The 22,367-nt window shown below is 39.6% G+C and overlaps 1 protein-coding gene across 5 annotated transcripts in view; it reads right to left on the minus strand.

Annotated features, from left to right (window-relative positions):
* The window catches only part of LOC112160996 (SH2 domain-containing adapter protein F), a 103,879-nt gene that overhangs the window by 6,197 nt on the left and 75,315 nt on the right, over positions 1–22,367 (minus strand). For 2 of the 5 annotated variants that reach the window (XM_024295945.2, XM_024295942.2), the window contains 2 exons: positions 4,281–4,455; positions 4,077–4,196 (listed from right to left, as the gene is read on the minus strand). In XM_024295945.2, coding sequence (XP_024151713.1) covers positions 4,077–4,196; positions 4,281–4,455 — 295 coding nt within the window. Of the gene's footprint in view, positions 1–2,905; positions 3,972–4,076; positions 4,197–4,280; positions 4,456–12,012; positions 12,160–22,367 lie in introns of those variants that run through there. The other 3 variants (XM_024295944.2, XM_024295941.2, XM_024295940.2) reach the window with 3 other exon arrangements.

A 22,367-nucleotide genomic window follows, 5' to 3' on the forward strand; every position in this document is an offset into this window, starting at 1 on the left:
AAAATTCACTTCAACTTAAATAATGCCAAATTGCATGTTAGGTTTCAAATATAAGGAGAGAAAACAGTCTCATGTGAATTGCATGGGTGTAATTTTTGATTTGTAACCTGTGTCCGACAATTTGTGTGTAACTTTGGATTTGATTTGTAACTTCTTTCCCTTTTCTGTATAAGAGGATAGGGGTGGTACCATCTTTAAAATACTCAACACTTTTTTTTTTAAGTCTCAGAACTCATTGCTCTCTCGTGGCAGCACCCCCCTCCATCTCCACACCCAGGGAGCGGAATGGGACGTAGGGCTGATCGACCCAATACGCTCTTTGGGTGTTGAGGAGGACCCAATGCCGCCTGCTACTGTGACTAGGAATTGGAGCTCAAAAGAGATGAGAATAGAGATACATTTGTGTTGCATATTTTGGCTTTTTTAGATGAATCATTGGGCATATCTGTTTAAGAAAGTGGGAAAATGTCAAGTTTTCAACAGATATTTTTCACAATCTAAGTTCAAAGCGGCTGATAAAAAAATGTAAGCATTCTAGTAGCACAAAAACACAGAACTAACACAAATCTTGGAGATGTGAAAATAATCTCACATCAGATTTGTGCGTAAATGTGGTTTTGGGTGTGTGTGTATTATGTAATTTTTAAAGATTTTTATGTGTAGTTAGCTTGAACTACTATAATTACCTTAAAGTTTTGTGTGTGTAAATCGCATTTTTAATGTTTTTTTTTAATTTTATCATTTTTGTACTTGTGAATACATATTTGCAAGCATATACAGTTAAACACAAAATGTTGTGTATGAGTTACAAATCATGAAATACACACACACACACACACACCCCCACCCCCACACACACCCACATAAACTGAATGAGACTATTTTCTCTCTAGACAAACCTATAACATTTTTGTGTTCCTAATAGGTGTGTCTACTTTTGCTTTCCAATGAGCCAAGATATGTCAATCTTGTTGTTAAAAGTTGTTTTTTTAAGTTAGATTTTTTTGTTTGTTTTTCTAAGGCACCAGGTTACATTTTTTTTTTTAAATTTCAGTTACCTTTTTTTTTAATAGAATGTCATTTTTCATCTTTACAGACAAAAAAAAACTAAACCTGAGGTCCAGTCTTCGTCCTTCCTATGCCTTCACTTTACTAAAAATACATTATTAGTAATAATTTCTAAACCATATAACTTTTGCACACATTTGTTGCTTCAGTCTTCATGTTTTACTACAGCAGGTACTAGAAAGAAAGTAATTTAGAAGTAATCCAGAAGTCATATAACTCTTAAGAAAGCTGCACTTTGTTACAGTCTGGAAATAACATTTCTAAATGTGACAAGCAAAAGAATCAAAACTAACTACATCTAGATCGATCCGGTCTGTCTTGTGAATTTCATGGGTGCACTTATCTTTAACAGGGCTGTAGTTTTTCTCCAGACTTAGACGTTACAACATCATCGGTGAATACTTCTAAAAGTGGACACACATCTGGCAGGTGATTTGTACATTTACATAGAAGAGATCATTAAGTCCCAGAATAGAGCCTTGTGGAATCCCTGCAGGGCATTCAGGATAAAGTGACACAATGCCGCTCACACATTATCAGTGTCTTCTGTCAGTCAGGAAATATTAAGCCATAGTAACGACTCATCTTCAAAGTTAGAGGAAGTCGGTTAAGACAGCCTTGAAGATCTATTACAACATGCTCAGTCTTAAAGTCAAAAGACTGCAAAACACTTCACAAAACATCAGAAAAAAGATCATATTTTCACGTTTAAATCTTGTGTATTTCTAATAAGAATGAAATATAAATCCCAGAAAGTGTGGGCCCTTTTGAAACACGTCTTTAAAACAAAAAAAGAGTTTTAGAGTCAATAACAATCTTAACATTGCTGAAGCCAGCGTTATGAATGCCACGGCCATAAAAACTTCCAGGACTAACCCTGAAAAAAGAAAGTCCACAGCAGTAAAAAGACCATTTCTGCTGGGTAAATGTTTCGCTTTGTGATTTCTCTACTTTTAGCTGAATCATAGAGAATCAATAACTTCACAGCACAAGCTCCTAAAATGGTGTTTCCACTGTTTCACTCCATGATTCAACAAAATGTAGAGAAATGTTAATCAAAGAAGTCCTAAAATTCCTTTATTACTGCGTTTCTGTTTAATAGATGGAGATCCAAAAGCTAGCATTTCTGCAATGAGAACTCTATTAATGTTAAACATGTTTGTCTTTGCAGTATGTTACGGTATCTGGCATTTCTCTGAAATCCAAAAATAGTGTATATGTGCATTAGACACAGTTTTTTTTTATTGAACTTATTCTCTCAATCAACTGATGCAAGAACAAAGGCACTCTCCTTTCTTGTCAGTATGCATCGAACAAATTACACAACATTATATATTTCTTAAAATTATGTGACACAAATTTTCTTTTTACAATAATTATTGACCATACAACAAACACTGTTGTTTTAAGAGAAACAGTTTTATAATACCTAAATAAACAAAATAAATAAATGAGAGAATAAAAATATGTTTTATGGATCTGTTTGGACCATTTATTGATAAATGATTTAACAATGAAAAAAAAACATGGAAATAATTTAGTGTGGATGATTTCCCACTAAATTGTGTCAGTAACCTTTCACAGCATCCAGGAAACCAGCAGGAAGCAGGGATGTCATTAACCAAGTTTGCCATAAAGACGAGATTTTATGCGAGTTCAACTTAAGGTCATTCATTAGTGAGCTCAAGGACGGATCCTAAAAATGGAAACAGATTTGGGATTTTTTTTTCTAGATGAAAGCAAAGGAAAGCCATGTATAGAGATAAAAAGGAAATGAAAAGTCTTGAAACTGATTTACAGCACAACATCTTCAATAAAACACACAGAGGAGGAGGGATGAAAGCAGCATGCATGGATTCCAGCCGTGCTGAGCCACAAGCTTTTATTGATGATCTGACAGGAGCCAGAAACAGCCAAATTAATTCTGAGGTTTTACGGGACACACTGTCTGCTCAGATTCAGGCCAATGCAGCAAAGATGATTACAAACACAACACAAATGCAGACCCACAGCTGAGAAAAAGGTGGACCAGAAAGGAAAATCCTGCTTCTGATGACTTACTCCTCTGACAGTTACAAGACTGAGCTGCATTTTATTTTATAAATGAAGTTAGAAGGTCAGAAAAGTCATTTTTAAATAGACTTTATAAACATTCAAGGATTATCACATAGATTTTCCAAAATTTTCTAAAAAAAAAACAACAAAAAAACTTTACTGTGATCAGGACATAACAGAACTTAATGTGCTGTAAAACAATATGAAGTACTCTTCAAAAAGTCATTTGAAGAGATATAAAATAGAAAACAAGTATCTTTCTGGAAAAATATGGTATACAGTTACAGATAAATAAATAAACGACTGAGAGTCACACATAGAAAAACCTTCTTCATTGAGAATGATAGTATTTATAAGGTAAATAATGTTTCCATGTGCATACTGTTTACTTATTAGACACAGAATTCTCAACGCGTTTTAGTTTTCTCTAGAATATGTTTTTTTAATCTAAAAAATTGAGTTTTACTGCCAAAGTTCACCAACCGTTTAGATACGTTTCAGGTTTCTGACAGCACTGCAGTGGTTTGTGGTTCTCACACATAGTGGTGAAAAATCACAACCTCCCCTCCACCATCAAAGCTGCCCATTCTTGTCAAAGGAATGGGATGTGACTGCCCCACTGGCTTCAGCGCAGAGGAAACCTCATCCGGATGTCAGCATGTAGACTAAACCAATCAGAGCAGCTGAACCCTCTGCTGGACGGAGCAGAGGTCGCCAGTGAAAGGCCGCTATTAAGTGAGTTATGGGCAGATCAGGAAACCGTGGAGCCGCCGCTGTCAGAGGGGGGATACCAAGGAGATGTGGAGGGCGACACGTGGCGACCATACAGAAAACGCAGAGTCAGCAGACTAATGGGGCAGTGAAATAATAATACAGATGAGTGCTCTGTGTATAAACATTACTGCAAACACGTGTGTGTTTTTGTGCTGTGTGGATTGTGGTGCTGTCCTTACTTGAGGGAGAGGGAGTAGTCATTCTTGCTGGTCTCACTATTCCTCACCAGGTAACTGGCCTCTTTGCACAGCCGGAGCAGAGACTCTGCATCTGTTCTGCTGATGGCTCCATGGTACCAACTACGACCAGCGAGGACAGAAATTTAACACAAACATGCAGCTCAGAAAACATGGACACAAACTCTGGCTTATTCTTTGACTCACAACTGGCTCTCCAGAGGCATTGTGGGGTCGATTCGCTCCCCAACGGGGGAGCTGCAGTGGTCCAATGAGGTCATTTTGGTGTTGACCAGACACCCGCTGGAGTGTCGCTGGAGTGGGCGACCTTTCCCATCCTTGGTGGGTGACATTCGAGGTTTGTCCACACCGTCAAACTGAACTGTAATCAAGAGGAAAGCAGCTGTGAAAATCCTGTCTAAAAGAACTGCCTGATCGCTTAAAGCTAAACTGGTTTAAGGCCCACTCCGATCATCTTTAGATCTATTGTAAAAGTCTCCCAAGTGGTCTTTTAATAGTGACATAATTGGCATGTAAAATCTTAATCACACTTTCAACGATTTCAGTAACCCTGTATCAAAACGTTCAGCTCGTTCAGGACATTACCGCTAGTACTGTTGGTATTAATAAACTTTATAGTTTTTTAAATACTGAGCAAAATATAGGAAACTAATGAGAAATTTCTCAAATTCTTCAAAAACTTTGTGCACTTTAAAACGTGTGAACTTCTGCATACTTTCAGCTAGACACCATTAGAACTTTAAAAGGTTCAGCAACTACCAATTTTTTTTTAGGGTAATTTGGAGTTTAGCTTTTATTTTAGCAACATGCTAGCTGTTTTTTGGCTAATTGTGATTTTTTTCCAGTTTTTAGGCTAATTTTGAGTCTAGCTTATGTATTAGCAATATGCTAAAATATTGGCAAAATTAGACATTTTTCCAGTTTTTAGGCTAATTTGGAGTTGGCTATTATTTTAACCTTTTAACACCTAAGGCGTTGCCAGTGACGCTTAAACACAAAATCTTTAACATATTGTAACTTTTCAACCGTTAACACAATGAACGTAATTTCAGCAAATTTTGAAGGAGAAAAGCGGCTCACTGATCGTGTTGTTAACATGATTATTAACACGCTTACGTTGATCGTGTTAATAATTAACAAATTACAGTAAATCAAAGAACATAAATACTGGAGCTCCGACGTTAACATTATGTTAGCTGTTTTGGCAAAATTGACTTTTTTTTTTTTTGGCTAATCTGGATTTTAGCTAATACTTTAACATTTTGCAAGGTGTTTTGGCTAATTTAGACATTTTTCTAGCTTTTTAGGCTAATTTGAAGCATTCACACTAGCATTATTGCAGGTAATGCCATATATCTAGTTATGATAAATCATAGGAAAAATGCCCAAAAATATGTTAGAAACTGGATTTTCATCAGAGTGGGTCTTTAATCTACTGTACATCCTGTCAATTCAACCACAAAAACATTCAGATCACTTGTATCAAACTTTAAATACATTTTCTATTTGGGTTTTTTAACAGTAGAAAAGTGTGAGAACTAAAATCCCACATGAGCACACAAGTGAAGGACAGGAACAAACACACAATGAAAGAAACACAAATCAATGGTTTGTCACTGTGCACATATTCCTCTGCAGAAACATACAGACGTCCTAATAATTCCATCTGCTCGTAAACATATTCATGTCTGCTGGAATATGAGTGAGCATGCTCCATCTTTGGGCACACACACATGTGCAAACAAGCATGCCTGAAAAATTCTTCTGAGCAAACACCCCCCGTCACTCACACACACACACAGAGTCGAGAAGCTTCTGCAAGTTAAACATTAAACTGGATTTCAGGCTCCCACGGTCAACTGTGACATGACGAGCTCTCTTGGCAGCATCACGGGGAGGTGGCTGGTGATAGGCAGCGGCTTCTGGTGACCTGTGCTCATGACATGACTGCTGGAGGTCAGTGAGCTCAATCCCAGCCAAACAACCCCCCCAAATACACACACACTCAGACAGACATCCACATTTGTTCAGGGACAGCAACATAAAAAACAAAAGATAACATTCATAAGGGAAAATGAAAGTTTTTCTTTGCCAAGGCGACTGAACGCCTGGACAGTGAAGGTTTGAGAGGTGATAATGAGGGTTGGTCATCTGTGTTTGAGCGAGAGGACTCGAGCCCCGTTTCCTCAGTCATCCATCATTGTAATTGATGTCAAAACACTTCAACTTCTGAAGGAAATTCTCCAACATCCTCTGTTTGGAAATCCTTAGTTTGAGATTACTGCGTCGCGGCTTAAGGCACAAACGTAGCCTGCGGTGGAAGGGGTTCCTGCGATATGAGGCTTCACAGTGTCTGCTGTTGATGCTGTCACTAATGGCCAGTTTTGGATCCCATGCTTAATGACCCGGGCTGAACAAGGCCATCAGTGTACAGACAGAAAGGCACTCTGATCTTAACGGCACATCAATAGAGATGAACCCACGTCTGTCTAGACTCTACAATCCACTTACAGGATTGCATTTCAGCGTGCATGCTAGCCCAGCGGTCTTGTATCAAAGTTAAGGGGCTGAATGTTCAGGATGTGTGTGGCGAGAAACGGTAAACTTGTTTTAGCGGATATAACTTAATGAATCTGACAAGAAACAAACTATTTCCTAAAAGATGGAATAAAAAAATCTTTGAGATGTCAGGCTACAGCAATTTAAGAATTATTAAGTATAACCACAAGGACAAACTGTTAACCAAAGTTAGTCTATCAAATACCCACAAATACAAAATAAATAGATTCTGATGGTAACTGAATCCCGGACGAGCCCCCAATTCATGCTATTTATGTTATGCTCCTCCAGATAGAATAGAATAGAATAGAATTCAACTTTATTGTCATTGCACATGTCACAGGTACACAGCAACGAAATGCAGTTTGCATCCATCCAGAGTGCTTTAGCAGGTATAAATATGTATCTACAATGTGCAAAGTGGAATAAATAACAGTGAGAGGGTATAAAACAAGTATTTACAGTATGTAAACAGTACAGGTGAATTATTCCAGATCCCCTAGACCCCAAAAGGGGTGTAACAAATTTAATACTTTTTCTGATTTACAATTGTAACCCTTCATCTGGACCCAACAAGACAGCGCGCTGAACTTTTTTTTTTCCAAGGACATTTTAATCTTCCGAGGTGTCTGTGGCAGTCATGAAATCCTGTCATGTAAGGGATCACACATTAATGTAAACGTCGGGTCATCTGGACCCCAAAAGATAACACAAAGGTTAAATCAAAAGGATTTTTCAATTCAGTCAATTCCAGGGTTTCTAAATGCAGGATAAAAGTTACAAGTTTTAACTGAAGTCAAAGTTACAGTTGTAACTACTTACAGAGAAACATGAGTCATGCATTTTCAACGAACAAGAACGTGTATCATATTTTTTTACTGTTTATTTTCCGTGTTGTTTAGAAACTGTTGCAATAGCCCCAACTCAATGTTTTTACACAGCTTCTGTGGATTTGCTTTCTGTCATTCTCCATTGAAAGAAATGGTTGCAACAGTTTTTTTTTTCCATTTAAACTTGATGTAGTTTCTGGCCTCGCCACCAGGGGCTCCCCTTAACCTCCCTCCTCACCTCATCTTGAACTCGTTGGCCTTAAGCTTACTGTAGCATTTCCCCAAACAAACTCATGAAAATGATTATTCCAAATGACTGATTGTTATCTTGCCCTCTCCACTTTAGTTAGTTATAGGTCGCTGTTCGAGTTGGAAAATGACAGCCAAATTGGAGAACTGCAAGACAGCCGAGCAAATTGTGACTCTGACCTCAGACCTACGGAGGGGAAGGAGCTGCAGCTCCACTTCCCCCAGCCTGATGCTCAGACGGTAGGCGGTCAACTGATGATCCTGTGATGCATACAAGTCAACAAGAGAGGCATTATAAGTTCTTTTCTCTTCTGCACAGCCCCTCCAAGCGTCATGTTAACCGTCTGTAATACAAAACGAACAGGATGAACATAAAGTATTTGTGTTCTGGAGAAAAACACCAGTGTTTCTATGGAAACTGACCGTGGGGGACACAGAAGCATGCTCGCTCCACTCAGCCACTGTCAGTGCTGACAGATCACAACATGAAGGTGCAGCCAATTGCCCACCCTCCATTGCTTTCAGGTCCCCTCTTCATGTGTGCATACATCCGGCACTTACTCTTCTTTTTCATCTCTTCCTCTCAGCCCACATTCCTTTAAGCTGTCTTTTCCTTTTGTGCATCTTGCTTGTCAGTGACAGAGAAACAGGAGGGACGTGTGTGTAAAATAGTCGACAAAACTGGGATGCTTCACAAACCAATTGATTCATTTTTCTACCGATTTTTTAAGTCTTCTTGGGGTACAACAAAGAAGACAAAAAAGCCTGTGTTCTTGTGTAGTGAGGATGAATAGAGCTGTCTTTGCTCCACGCACATCCTCCATCTGTGTCGTGTGTGTCTACAGCTCACTCAGCCGCCAGTGTGACCTCAACGCACAAATCCACCTCTTGCAGAATGACAACTATCATCGCCATGTTTGACCTTCTTTTTCTCCACCACTAACAAAAGGGCTGAGTGGCTGCTCTCAGAGGATCCAACCTCAACAACCTTACCTGTCAAAGCTGAGACCTCTCTGCACGGAGGCTGCGTAGTTCCACAACACGAGGGTCGCTTTTACAAAACCCTGCGTGTGAAACAAAGGCTATCATTTTGTTTGGTCAAGTGTGAAAGAACTCCTGCCTGCTGCGGCCGTATTACCTTTGCTTGAGCTAGTTGAATTATATTTCAGGCTGAATCTAAGTGTCAGCGAGGCAAACCAATTCCCATCTTGTTCCCCGAAGCGCACGGTCCGAGGTGCAGCCGACAGGAGATTGACACGAGGATTGGCTCGCAGGAGAACAAAAGCCCTGAGAGGCAGCTTAAGGAGGAGGAATGGGCAAAAGCGCATATGCACTCGTGTCTGCCCGTGAACACAAAGTGAAATGTGTAGGGGGCATCTGGCTGTGTTATCAGCCCGTGTGCTTGTAAAAGCATAGCAAATGGAATCTGTGTATCAGATTGAGCTGTCAGTCAGACGGTGAATGATGGCTGAAAGATCCGTCCCCCTCAAACACCCATCTTCCTTCAGAGAAAGCTACAAAGAAGCTGGAAGGAGAAGCGGAGAGTGGGAGGAGGAACGCTGCGTTGCTCAGACATAAATATGTCATGGAGGACATTTTCAGAGCGCTGTAATGTGATGGCACACAAAAGAGTCAAACTCAGCTCCGCACAACCACAAAATTATGTCATTATTCCAACTGGATTGACCATGAATGTAATGAATATAACGAATGGACAGAATACAACGAAGATAATGAACGGAGTGCACGCTTTGCTAGTAGAAATCCAAATGTGACACAACATTTACCGCTGAAAACGTCCCGTCCCCAGCTGCACACACTCCTGCACCAATTTCTCTAATTAAGCTGCCTAATTAATTCTCATTTGCTAATGGCACTCCCATCAAAAGGATGACTACGTTGAGGGACGACTGGTGTCATCGACTGCAGTGTTGTGAGCTGAAAACGATGTTTTCCAACAATGATGTGCGGAATGATTAAATACCATCGTTACAATGCAGTCCACAATTGGGTCATAAAATTGACAGGTACTATGATAATGTACAGATTAGAAACAAAAAAAAAGAATCACTCATCCTTATAAAGAGGATTATTACTAGCACTGGAGCTAAAACAAAGACTTTTTGACTATAAGTTTGTTTAGTTAGACTTTTTTAGGTCAACCTTTGAATGTCTTACATTGCATCATGTCCAAATATGTTGTTTTTTTAAATTGAGCTTCCTAAATAGGTGATTCTCCTTAAAACTCAAACAGAATACATTTCACTTAATTTGTACATTTTAATAAATCAAAAATTTTAGATGAAAAATGAAAAGGAATTCATTAAAGACCCACTCCAATGACTATAGTGTTTTGGCCTTTTGCACATGTTCTTGTAGGATTTTCTGATAACATAAAGAAAATTAAGCTCAAATTTGATTTTTTTCTTTATACAAGTTGCTGTAAATCTGGAGCAGACAAAAAAATCACTTTGAAAAAGACACAGAAATACGCTTGGTGGGCCAGAAGCTCCCTGCTGTGAGCTCTCAGCAACAGGGAGGGGAAAGGTGGCGGGGTTGCTCTATGCTAATGGTCCCGCCTACAATCCGGAGGATACGAATTGAACATTATTAGAACATTCTACAACATTGTATGACCGACTTTGTAAAATTCAAAGTTTTTTGATCATTTTTTGCTGCCATCCCGTGTGTTGTCCTCTTTGATGGCACTCAGTCGTTTTTATGTTATAGTAAAATAAATCTACAATCATGTCTCAATCCAAATGATATTTTCCAAGGTTTATCATCAATTTGTCTAATTTTGAAAGGATTTTGTAATGGTATAGGTTGATTTAATTCAATTCTGTCTCAGACAGATTGATCTGGTTGAATCGTAATAATAGAATAGAATAGAATAGAATAGAATAGAATAGAATAGAATAGAATAGAATAGAATAGAATAGAATAGAATAGAATAGAATAGAATAACTTTATTATTATTGTACATTTACAACGAAATTGAGTGCAATCCTCTTCCGGTGCTGGAATAAATTAAACACACATCCAAACAATCACACAAAAAGTTAAAAACACTAAATAAAAATTGATTCATAGATTAATTGTTACACCCTTACTGTTTTGGATCAAGTACCAATAAATCAAATTTTGATAAATTGAGAAACCTCAGAGAAAGATTAAATCTATTCATGATGTCTATTTCCTACATTACTGTTAAAGATCCGCTCTTTTAGTTTTGTCTGAGCCCGGCTTCAGCAGTAACTCACAACATATGAGTGCTGTCACGGTGTGTTTGGGTCTGAGGTCAAACCAGAGCATTGTAACTGTATTCACCAGTCTGGAGGAGAGCCCCCTCCCTCAGCCCCCTTGTGTCTGCCACACCGACCTCTGACCCGAGAGCCGGGGAGTGGGGCCACGCAGGCCGAGACAGATGTGGTATCGCTTTACAGCTGGACGCCAATCCTAACCCCAGTCGAATCATACGGGGCAGCGCAGCCTTTCCCATGGATTTATGGGCATAAATCAAGCCCTGCCCTGTCCTCGCCTGTAGCAGAGTGGTGTCCTCTTACATGGCCTCACTAACACTTCTCACTCTGCCAGGGGAAATCCCATTCCTGACATTAGTTCGGCAACATGCCCCCCACCCAGCCTGGATAATTTCAGCAGTTTCAGTGTGAGCACGGCCTTCAAAGTCAACTAATTGATTAAAATAGGAGAATTTAATGCCCACTCCATCCACTAAGATGGTAAACTTGAACATAAGTCAACAATTGAAGTTATTCTTCAACTTCATGTGAGCCACTTGTGGAGAACGGCGGGTCAAGGGGACATTTAGGATGGTTATGAGTATGTTGACAAGAGGAAATGGGGTCATAGTGAAAGGCAATTATGCATGCAGAAGGCAGTTCAGCACAATTAAAACTAATGAGGCTTCAGCTTCAAACCTGCGCAAGAGTTAGTGATTTTCTGCCACATGTAATCCAGATGGAAAAGTGCAGTCATTACAGTGCTAATGCCTGAAGTTGGACTATTAGACCATCCTAAAAATGAGGGAGCCTTATCTGTTGAGTGTTTTTCTTGTTGAACATGCTCAGTCAGTATCAACAGTCTGTGTCAGCCATTAAAAACAAGTTAAGGAAAAACAGCACATGCAGCGTCTCCAGTACATCTTTACTGAGTGAATCGTTCCTCAGAAAACAGAGAATCTGATAGATGGAGATATAGATGGGGAGGAGGGCAAATAATGGGGGAGTCTGCTGGACAGTGTGAACACCAACACCCACCATGGTGGTGCTGGTCACAGCCTGTCTGTCCTGGCGACGGCTGAGCTGTCTGGGAAGGAGACTCCAGCTCCTCCGCCAGGGGAGGACTGGTGTTGAGTTGGCCGACAGGAGGAGGCCACGGTAGGTCCTTGATCACTTTAATCTCTACTGCATGTGCCGCCAGAGGAGAGGTGGAGGGAAAGAGATGGAGAGGAAAAAAGATGGAGGGGAAATAGAGGACAGCAACAAAGGGGAAACGAGACAAGGAGGTAGCATCGATAGAAGAAGCAGAAGGGAAAGAGAAAAGATAAAAAGCGGTAAGTGAGACATACTGCACACAGGAGCAGAAGATGTCAGCAGGTTTACTGTGTGATCAAAGAAGCAGTAACACCTTTGGACCAGAGAAGAAAGCAGCACTGAAAAAGAAGTCAGGTTAGAACTTGAAGCAGAAGTATCTGACTGTTTGAGTGAAGCTGAACAAACATACATTTTCTGAAAGTTTTCTTGCTGCTTAAACTATTTACTAAAGCACATCAGTTAATTTTGGTTGTTAACCCCTGTACCACTAATGCACCAATATGAAAGAAAGACTACACCTTAATTTTTTCAAGCACTGTAAAATAATGAAGTTTAAGAACCATCCGGATCATCTTTTGATCCATTTTTTTGTCCCAGTGGTGATCATGATTATGCGTTTTTTAAGCCAAAATAAAAAAAAAAAACTGTTTCCTACAGGATAGGGGTGTCAAACTCAGTCACATAGGGGGGCCAAAATCCAAAACAGATTTTAGGTTGTGGGTCGAACAAGATAAATATTCATTGAACACACTGAAACTAAATTTTTAAAATTTGAAAAACGTAACTTTTTAACATATGAATGGAAAAAAAGGCAGGAATATTATTCCAGAGTAAATAAACTTAAACCTTAAATAACTTTCCACATTTTACTCTCCTTAAAAGTTAGAAATAAACGCAAGATAACATAATGGCAACGATAACAATAAAAAAAAAATGATCTGAAGGGCCGAATATAATTACCCGCGGCGGGGCGGATTTGGCCCCTGGGCCTTGACTTTGACACATGTTCTGTAGGACATAGTTTCTGCAGAGCAGCAATAGTTCATTAGAAATTTACCTCTGAGTTGTGGGCAGGACGGTTAGCATGGAGGAACCCTGTCCTCCATTCCCGTCACCCATACCTGAAAGCTATCTGTTGACGCGCTCTTCTAACAGCTTACAGCCCCTCACAACCTCCAACCCAACATTATTGGTACAACAAAAATGGCGAGCAATGTTAGAGCTATCCAGATACTTTTTTTTTTATAAGACAAAAGATCTAGTCGTATACAAGTGGATGCATCAGAATGGAATGGAGCAGGGAGCTTGTGGTCTGCTAAGTGTACTACAATCTCTGTTAAACAGCATTTTTTTCATCTGCCTCTGAATCACAAAAATCTTTAATCACTCAGAAATAGGATTTTTAATTTAAATGTCTCTATATTTGTCCTCAATTGAGAGAAAACTCCACAAAAACCTGTTAAAAACACCAAAAACACAATTTCTTTCATTGTGAGTTGAAGGATAAATATGCCAAATGTTGCATCTTTCAATAAACAAACCCCATTATTTAGATTTCATCAATAGTATCTTGTATTTTTCAACCAAAAGTGTGACTGCTGCATAACCCATAGTTTGGCACTGTGGACTCGAATCTATGATGGGCCAATAATAATCAGAACAAATTTCCCAAATAAATCTTGGTATCATACCACAAAAAAGCCAGACACTTCCATTGGAAAAATCAGTAAATATAGCATATTTTTTCTGTCAGCTGGGCCTGCTTGCCAGTACCTTTCCAATGGGAGGCTCTTGGCTGAGTACTCTGTAAAATCCAGGTGGTGATTTTGGCCTGAGAGTGTAAACAAATAATCTCTGTCACCACCAAGTAAGTTATTCACGCAGCATGAAAAACTCCTCTGGCTTTGTCGCTAAAATCATTTACACCTTGTATTCAGGTGAGACATTAAAGAGCTAAAGTGAGCACAGCTGCAGCAGCAAATGGAAACATAACGCAGGCTTGTTTGCTGAACAGACAATAGGTAATAAATGAGATGGAGAGGAAACACTTTGACTTCAACCATAACAACCTAATAAACAAGTGCAGATAAACAGTAGCAGTTTTGGAAAGCCTCTGCTTCCTCTAACAGATGTTGTGTTAATGTTGCCATGGCAATATTTGGGTTTCTCATTAGATTTCAAAGTCGTTGAGAAAATCTACTTCACTACATCTGTGGATGAAAGCAACGCAAAAATGTTAAAGTTCAGCTCAATTACTGTTTTGGCTGCTGGTGCCCTTTGGCAGCAAATGCACAGCTATCATTACTAATGACAGCTGACTTAAGCTGCTGAAAGAAAGAAACGTGAAATAAATTAACTCTCAATGACTTATTTTTATCACATTTTCTGTTTTGGTGGCTGAAGAAATAACTAATGTGACGAAGTCATCACTAATGTGAGGGTGAGCAAGTTTTTACTGGACCGAGGAGATCAAGAAAACAGTTTTTCACATCTAATGTGACTTATCAACTCGTGCGCACAAGAGGGGAGGAGTTTTTTGGTTGGATCTATAAATAGCACCACAGCAATTTAACATTACAGCTCCAAAAGGTCAATATTTTTTTAGAAGCTACTTTTATTTAATCAAAAAAAGGAAAACAATTGTTTCATAGCAACTGTTAAATAATATAGAAATAGTAGTGCTACAAGTCCTTCATATAAAACTAATTCTGCGTGTTGCAGTATGTTGCAACTAAAGCCAGTTTTTAATAAAAAATACCAACACGATGGTTTTGATTTGTCTACCTTCCACCCTGCAAGAAACTGTGGCGCAGTGGCGGCTTATGACATTATAATGAGAAGCAATATCTCCAAGCAAGAATATTCAATCCGACAAGCAATTAAAGAGCTGGGCTGGAGGTGTCAGGAGGCTAATCTGGAGAAAGGTGGCTGCGGGGAGGAGCTGCTTTCCATCTCTCCAGATGGGAGAGTCATGGGGTGGTTTGTGAAACTGAGACAGAAGGTCACAAACTCCGCCAGATAATGCAACTTCCTCTACTTTGTGGTGAAGTAAGCGTCTCCTTTCCTATGAGATTAAAAGCCTAATACTCATTTCACATTGCAGATTAGCGTGTAATTGTTTGGGGAGCGAAAGGCCGCCTGCACTCTGCAGCCCCACAGTGGGGATGAGCAGATGTAGGAGGCTCAGCCTCGGTCGGTTGAACAGCTGAATAACAGGGTTTAGAGGAATAAACTGATTTTAGGCAAACTTATTTTTCCAACTCTCATCTTTAAATGTATTTACAGGCACTGGAATTTACAATTTTCTTTTATAAGCAGCAGGAAGTTTGTGATCAGAACTACTGTCTTAGTAACATGCTAGCATACAGGGTTAGACCCATTCGGGTACTGCGATTTTTTGAGTTGTCAGGGCCCATGGAGGGGTGTAGACAGGAGTGGCTGCATCTTCAGGTGAGCACAGATGTTTCTTGCAGTTCACTTGTGGATCATATGTTAAGAGATGTCATGAAAATGGAATGTACAATTGTTGAGGATGTAGTACACGTGTCATGAAGTTTTGTAAGGATAATGGAAGTTAAAGGTACTTATCATGTAAATGTGGTTCAATCATAATAGACTCCACTCAAGTTGTTAGAAAGGTGGGCCCCTTATGACCAAATACTGCATGTTATAGGTGTTATAGGTGATACATAAGTGCTTGTAAAACATCGATACATTCTGATTATCAAATTTGCACAAGATGACCTGGTGGCAGACAAAATGGTGGCTAAAAATCATTAGCTGGAAGCAGAAATTCCACAAGATTTCACATTTGTAGCTACTTTTATACAAACCTTTTAATGTGAATTAATGGTTTTGTGTTCAGAATTAGCTTAAAATGTGTCAAAAGAGGGTAAACGCTTCATTAAAAAAAAAAAAAAGAAAAAGTTTTCGACTTTGTAAAACTGTTAAAACTTTTACATTAGAGCTTTAGCTCCACACCTGAGTATTGCAGGTTTTGAAAGAAGGTGTTTAAGGTTAAAAGCTTAAAACATAAAAAAAAAAACACAAAAAAAACGTAACTGTTAGGGTTGCTGGTTTTATTAGTCGTTTTCACCCAAAAACAATAATATTTTTTTTGACAAAAAACTGTGGGAGGGGGTGTTGGTGTTCCAGTTCTGGACTTCCTTTCGGCTAATTATTTTCAGCTGCCATCTTGTCTGCCACCAGGTCCCCCTGAATTTAGAGGCATGGAGCATGCAACTGGCAGTGCACAGGAACTGTGAAAAACGGAAAAATCCATGACATGTCTGCATCTCACCTTCTTCCCCCTTACGTGTTGAATGAGTGTTCACTACAACCTGTAGCCCGCAGCATACCCGTAGGAAAAAAAAGTGCATCCACATTTTTGCTCTACAGGGTGACTGAGCGGTCTAAGACTTTGATAATTCTTGCAAGCCACCTGCGTGAGCCGGAGTCATTTGTAGGAGCAGTTGTGACTAATACATAGGGTTTGCTTTTAAAAATATCAGCATGCAAAGCTAAACAAACCTGCTTGGAAATGTATTCATGTATTCAATACAGACGTGTGGATGCTTGTCTAGCTTTACTAAAGTAACTCTAAATTTACTTTGGAGTAAACACTATCCTGTTTATCGACAGCAGATGCCTCTGAACGCATAAAAATGTCCGATCCTCCTTTATCACCTAATCTGATTGCATCTGCCATTTCTCATCTGCTTAATCCCCGATCCATATTAGCAACCAACTCCTCCTGCAGACACAAGAGCGAAGGCAGTAATGATCCTGAATCGACAAGTCCCTCAAAGCCTCAAGAATATAAAAACATGGAAATATTGTTTGATTTATATCTACTCTAAACATCCTTTATAAAAAAAGCCCAAACCTCTTCAGGTAATCACCCATTTTTTCAGGAGCAGATCTGTTTGTGAATCCATAGATTTGTTTAGCTGGATTTTTGATTAGCTCGCAGCACTTCATCATTATTCTTGGTGTTCTCTAAAAATCATCAGCTGGATATGTTTGCACCAAGGACATTTAAATATTTTCTGCTTAATTTGGCTGGCTAATTGTATGCATATTCACAACAGGCTTGAGTTTCGTGATGTTTATGCTGCTCATTAAAAAGCCGGCTCTTTAGAAGATGTGTTTGTTCCACCGGTGCACAAATCGTTACAGATAACAACAGTGTAATGCTCCAGGAGAGACGAAATGCCACCCCATAATCCCCTGAACACTGGATTCGTCCTTATTATGCGGTCCGGCTGCTCGCCTTGAAAGACTTTGGCAGTGCACTAAGGAGAAACTGGAATAGAAAATGGATGATGGAGATGAGATGACAGAAAGGCCCTTTCTTCTGCTTTTTCCATTCGGAAAGAAGGTAAAGTTGAGTTACTGACAGGCAGCCAGAAGGAGCTTCCATGGGGGGCTGGATGGAGGAGCAGGGCTCCTCCGCTTTGTGAGGGTGGGTTACAGAGCTGTTGTGTGGCCAACGTGTGCAAGTGAAGATAAGAGCGGTGGCGGCACTCGGTAGAAGACGGCTGGACACATTTGAGGCTCATGAAAGCGGACTGTCGGGAAGGTTATCAGCAGGGTGTTGCGGCGCACGCCAGCGGGACGACTCCGACTCAAACAGTGATGGACAGCGCTGGGCGGAATTAGATCGGCCAAGCAGAGATAGACAGAACCGCTGCACGCACAAAACAGCTGGCTTCAACCCAGCTGCAGGTCACTAGCACAAAGCTGTGACTTGTAATCACTTTTATTTATCCAACTTAAACCTAGATTCCACTCAGCGGTTACTATCCAGTAGGGCTGGGTATTGCCAATAATTTCCAGAATCAATTTGATTCACCAGAGCCTGGATTTTTTTTATTTATTTTTTTTTATTCTTTCGATCCACGTAATTCAATTCAATTAAATTTTCAGTTTACATGTTTATACATTTAGACACATTTGTTTAGAAAAACATTAATGTTTTGAAGATTGTTATAATAATCTGATACAGTTCACGTTCTATAAAATTTATTGGTGAAATTATAATGAGATTATTAATAGCACACACTGTTATATGGATTCTCAAACTGAGAAGTTACCCTCTGGAGGGCGTTTCAGTTTGGCCACTAGATGGTGAACATGCTATAGCATCACACCTTATTCCAGAAGAAGAAGAAAGTATGACCAAAAAACTGTGCTTTGGACCACAAATGGTTACTTAAATCAATATTTCCTTAAACAAGTCTAGAAAATGTATACCTGTGAATGTATAAAGATGTTCATTTAGTATGTTTAGGTTGACCAAGCGTTGACCAATTCTATTATACGTTAGCATCAACCTAGCGGACTTCAGCATTAGATCAATCTCTACTTTAATAAATCGACTATTGATCTATCAATTCCGATTGATTAATTGATTTTATCAACCCAGCCCTACTGTTTGGTATTTAAAATAGACCCATTAAGCCGTGTCATTTTTGGGCTCCCGTTGGTTGTAGGTCCATAGAAAAATGGAACGGAATGGACCGTACTGCTCAGTGGAAACGAGGCTTTAGATACCAGATCATCAACAAAAACAACACAGAACTGATAAGTGAAGGGTGCTCCTCAGATCATGAGAGAAGGTAAAAAAGGATGACCAGATGAGGTAATAATGTTTGCCAGTCTTCTCTTTTCAATGTCTACGTTGAGTATTCTGATGCCTGCGTGACGTGAAGTATGCAGGCTGCCACACAGGAGTAAGAGCTTTCATTGAATGAAGCCGCAGCATGTGGTCAAATTCTGACGTGTCGTCCTCGCTCTTCACCTCCAGCATCATCCATCACCTCGTGAGCAGACAACAGGGAGGCGGGGGAAGAGGTCGTGGCGAGTGTGCATGTTTGGTGAGAGGTGGGGGGGGGCTAGGATGAGTGATTAACCAAAGCACAAATACACAGCTTCCCAACAACCTAACAAGGCAGGGAATTTACATTCCATTGCACACCTGTCAGGAGATAGTCCAAGAGTGAATAATAACAGCAGACTGAGTGCTGTGAAGAGACAAGCATGCAGGCAGTGATCAGAAAAGAGGGCTTTCCTCTGCTCACATTCCTGCACTGTTAATGAACACAAGGAGTCATTTCTGCTGATAATGTTATTATGTTATATCATGGTGGGAGTGCTGGACAGGCCTTTAATCCATCCTTCTTTAAACATCCACTCCAAACTTTAGTAAAGCAGAACATTTATGACTATTCCTCCGTTTCCCGTTTAAATATTAACTTTGAAATGTTCTTCTCAAAGACGAATGTCAAACTGTGCCATTAATCATTGATATTACAAAGCTGTAAAAGGCTGCAGGGACGCAACAGGAAAATCGTCCTCGAAGAACCTAAAAGCATATAGATTGAGTCAGTCTATTTTTAAAACATCTGCACATGGAGCCGCTTGAGTCAGGCCTCGCAATGCAGCCTGAAAGTGATCTAATGAAACCGTCGAGGTAACATCAGCACAACAGAGCTACACACAGATGGAATGCAGGTAGACGCTGAATCTATTTATCCAATCGATACAAACGTGCAAAGCAAAACGTGAACTTAAAGTCAGAGTTTAAAACAAAGAGGATGACATGAAATTAAAGCAGATTTTACACAAAAAACTGTGTTTTTAGAGTTCTTGTAGTATTTTTTCCTCATAATATAAAGAAAATCAAGATAAAAGTTGCATTTTTGAGTATATATTCAAATCATGGTGAATCAGGAGCAGACAAAAAAATGACATTTGAAGTACCTTGTAGTTGTTATGAACAAACTATGATTAGCAGGCCACAAGCTCCCTGATCCATTCCATTCTCGTCCAGAAAAATAGATCAATTTGTTTTCCGCTTCCAAGCTGGTATCTGGCTCAAACTGTTATAGCTGGATACTCCAACATTGCTTTTGCTCGCCAAAGTTTGTTAGGCTGTGAGGGTCTGTAAGCTAGCGGGAGAGTGTAAACCAGAGGTCGGCAACCTTTAACAGTAAAAGAGCCATTTGGGCTCGTTTTCTACTGATCAAAACCTTGAAGGAGCCACATAGTCATTCTTTAGTCTTTAAGAAATTTGGACTTGCAGACATTACTGTCATTTTTAATAATAAACAGGAATTATGTCTATTTTTGGCACGAACAAAAACAAAAGTATAAAAAGAAACTAGCATCTCTCAAAATGTGATTTTTTTGTTTTTCTTTTTATGTTTGACAGAAGCTCTAATAACTTATTTTCAAAATAAAAGATGCTCTGTGCCAAACAGGATCATTGCAGTGCAGCTCTGGACAACTATTAATCATTGCTGTGCAGCACAAAATAATATGTGCTCTTAACTCATAAAAGACCAAGCTTTTTACCAAAATTTTGTTTTGCATATAAAATCTGTTTATTCTGGAGGTGGCATTGAGCAAACAAGGCTTCTTATGATCGACAGGGATGTAAAAACCCACATAGTTTATCATCTATGTGCACCTCAGCCATCAATTTATAAATTTAAGTAATCTAAATTCAATAAATGCTAATTGCGTAATCCTTACTTAAAAAAAATAATATTATTTTATTTTTCTTCAGCAGGAGAGCCGTCATGTTGAGATAAAAGAGCCACATTTGGTTTTGGAGCCACAGGTTGCAGACTCCTGGTGTAAACAGATGGTTGATGGGAAATGAAGGCAAGTGTGCACTCTGCCAACAGTCCCGCCCACAACTCAGAGGTGAATTTTTAACAAACTCCTGCCGCTCTGCAGAAACTACATCCTAGAAAACGATACAGGTTATGTTTATTTTGGCTAATAATGACACAATCCTAATTAAAAGACTGCAGAGAACCCTTTTACAACGGGTCAAAAATGTTGGGCTTTCATGAGGAACAGTGGCTAAAAGACCAGAATGCATCTGTTTTTAAATCTCTGTAGAACAATATATTTGTAGTAAAATAGTGGGATATCCAAGTGACAGAAAACTAAACAGATGATGCATCTCATGAAAAAATTCAGAGAGAGATAAGGAAGGAATGGTTCCCCCTTAAGTGGACCGAGCGGCTAAAGCAGTGAATAATGGTTTGAAGTTGGAGCCAGTTGGCTGCAAAGATCAAAACCTGGAGTGCAGACTCCCACAATAAAAGGTGGGAAACTTTTTCTAAGCCCCTTGATGTTGGATCGGAGGCTGGTCTGCGCCGACATCTGTGGAAGCAAAGGAGCCCGTTTGTCACAGGGATGTTTCTCTCCTCTATCCAACTAAATCTCAGTCTATCCTCCCCTCCCCCCACTCTATCCTGTGCAATAAATCTTTCCAAACAACAGCTTTCCTCCTTTAAGGCTTCAGATCCAATCCAAGACTTTGATAGACACAAGATTAATCATCATCACAGAAGAGCGAGTTGAAACAAGGTCGTGCTGGGAAAGAGGGGTCCACAGGAACACCCCCCCACCCATGCTCAGAGTCCTGAAATGTTCAGCAAACAGACCCCTGTCCCTGTGCCCATGCCCTGTAAGTGACACCACATCTTAAGTACTGTGGTACTCTCATTACCAGCAGGTATGAAGTGAGTACTCCCTTGAGTCTCCTTCCCCTCTTCATAAATGAGATTCATGACCTTGCTTTCATCTCACGAGACACTGTACACACCATTAAACCTGACACACGTTACACCAAAACCCTGTTCTGTCAGCCTGACAGTTGCCCTGAAATCTCACTTTTATTAGCATATCACGAAGATTCTAGACATTAATTCCTACATCTTTCAAGCGAGGAATTAACACCTCAGAATTTAAATAATAATGTCAAAAAGTGGTGATTTATTAAGGCTTCTGCTATCAAGCTGAAATAATGAAAACATCTCACGAAAATGAAATGTAGCAATGGAGAGTAAAAGGAGAAGGCTTGAAGAACTGGATGAATCTAAATTGCTGCTGGAAAGATGGATTATGTTTTAGTATGGACTAGATGTTGAAGATAATTCAATGAAACTACCAACATTAGTCTGAATAAATCGTTACTGGAGATGAAAACCAGATTGAAATGGTTTAGAAACACTGGGAGGAGGGAAAGTGATTATGTTGGTAAAAGGAAGCTGAAGTTGGAGCTACTAGGAGAGGAGCCTAGAGGAAGACAAAAGAGGAAGTTTATTGATGCAGAGAAGGAAGATGAGGATCCAGGGGATTGGCTTTGATTAGAAGGAAGGAGATCATTCACTGATGTGACCACAAAAGGCAGAGAAAGTATCTGGATATGTCGTTAAAATTATCCTTAAAAAATTATATTATGATCATTGACTGCACAAGAGAAATGGACCAAATGG

This window comes from Oryzias melastigma, linkage group LG3 (genome assembly GCF_002922805.2).
Source record: "Oryzias melastigma strain HK-1 linkage group LG3, ASM292280v2, whole genome shotgun sequence".
NCBI classification, from domain to species: domain Eukaryota; kingdom Metazoa; phylum Chordata; class Actinopteri; order Beloniformes; family Adrianichthyidae; genus Oryzias; species Oryzias melastigma.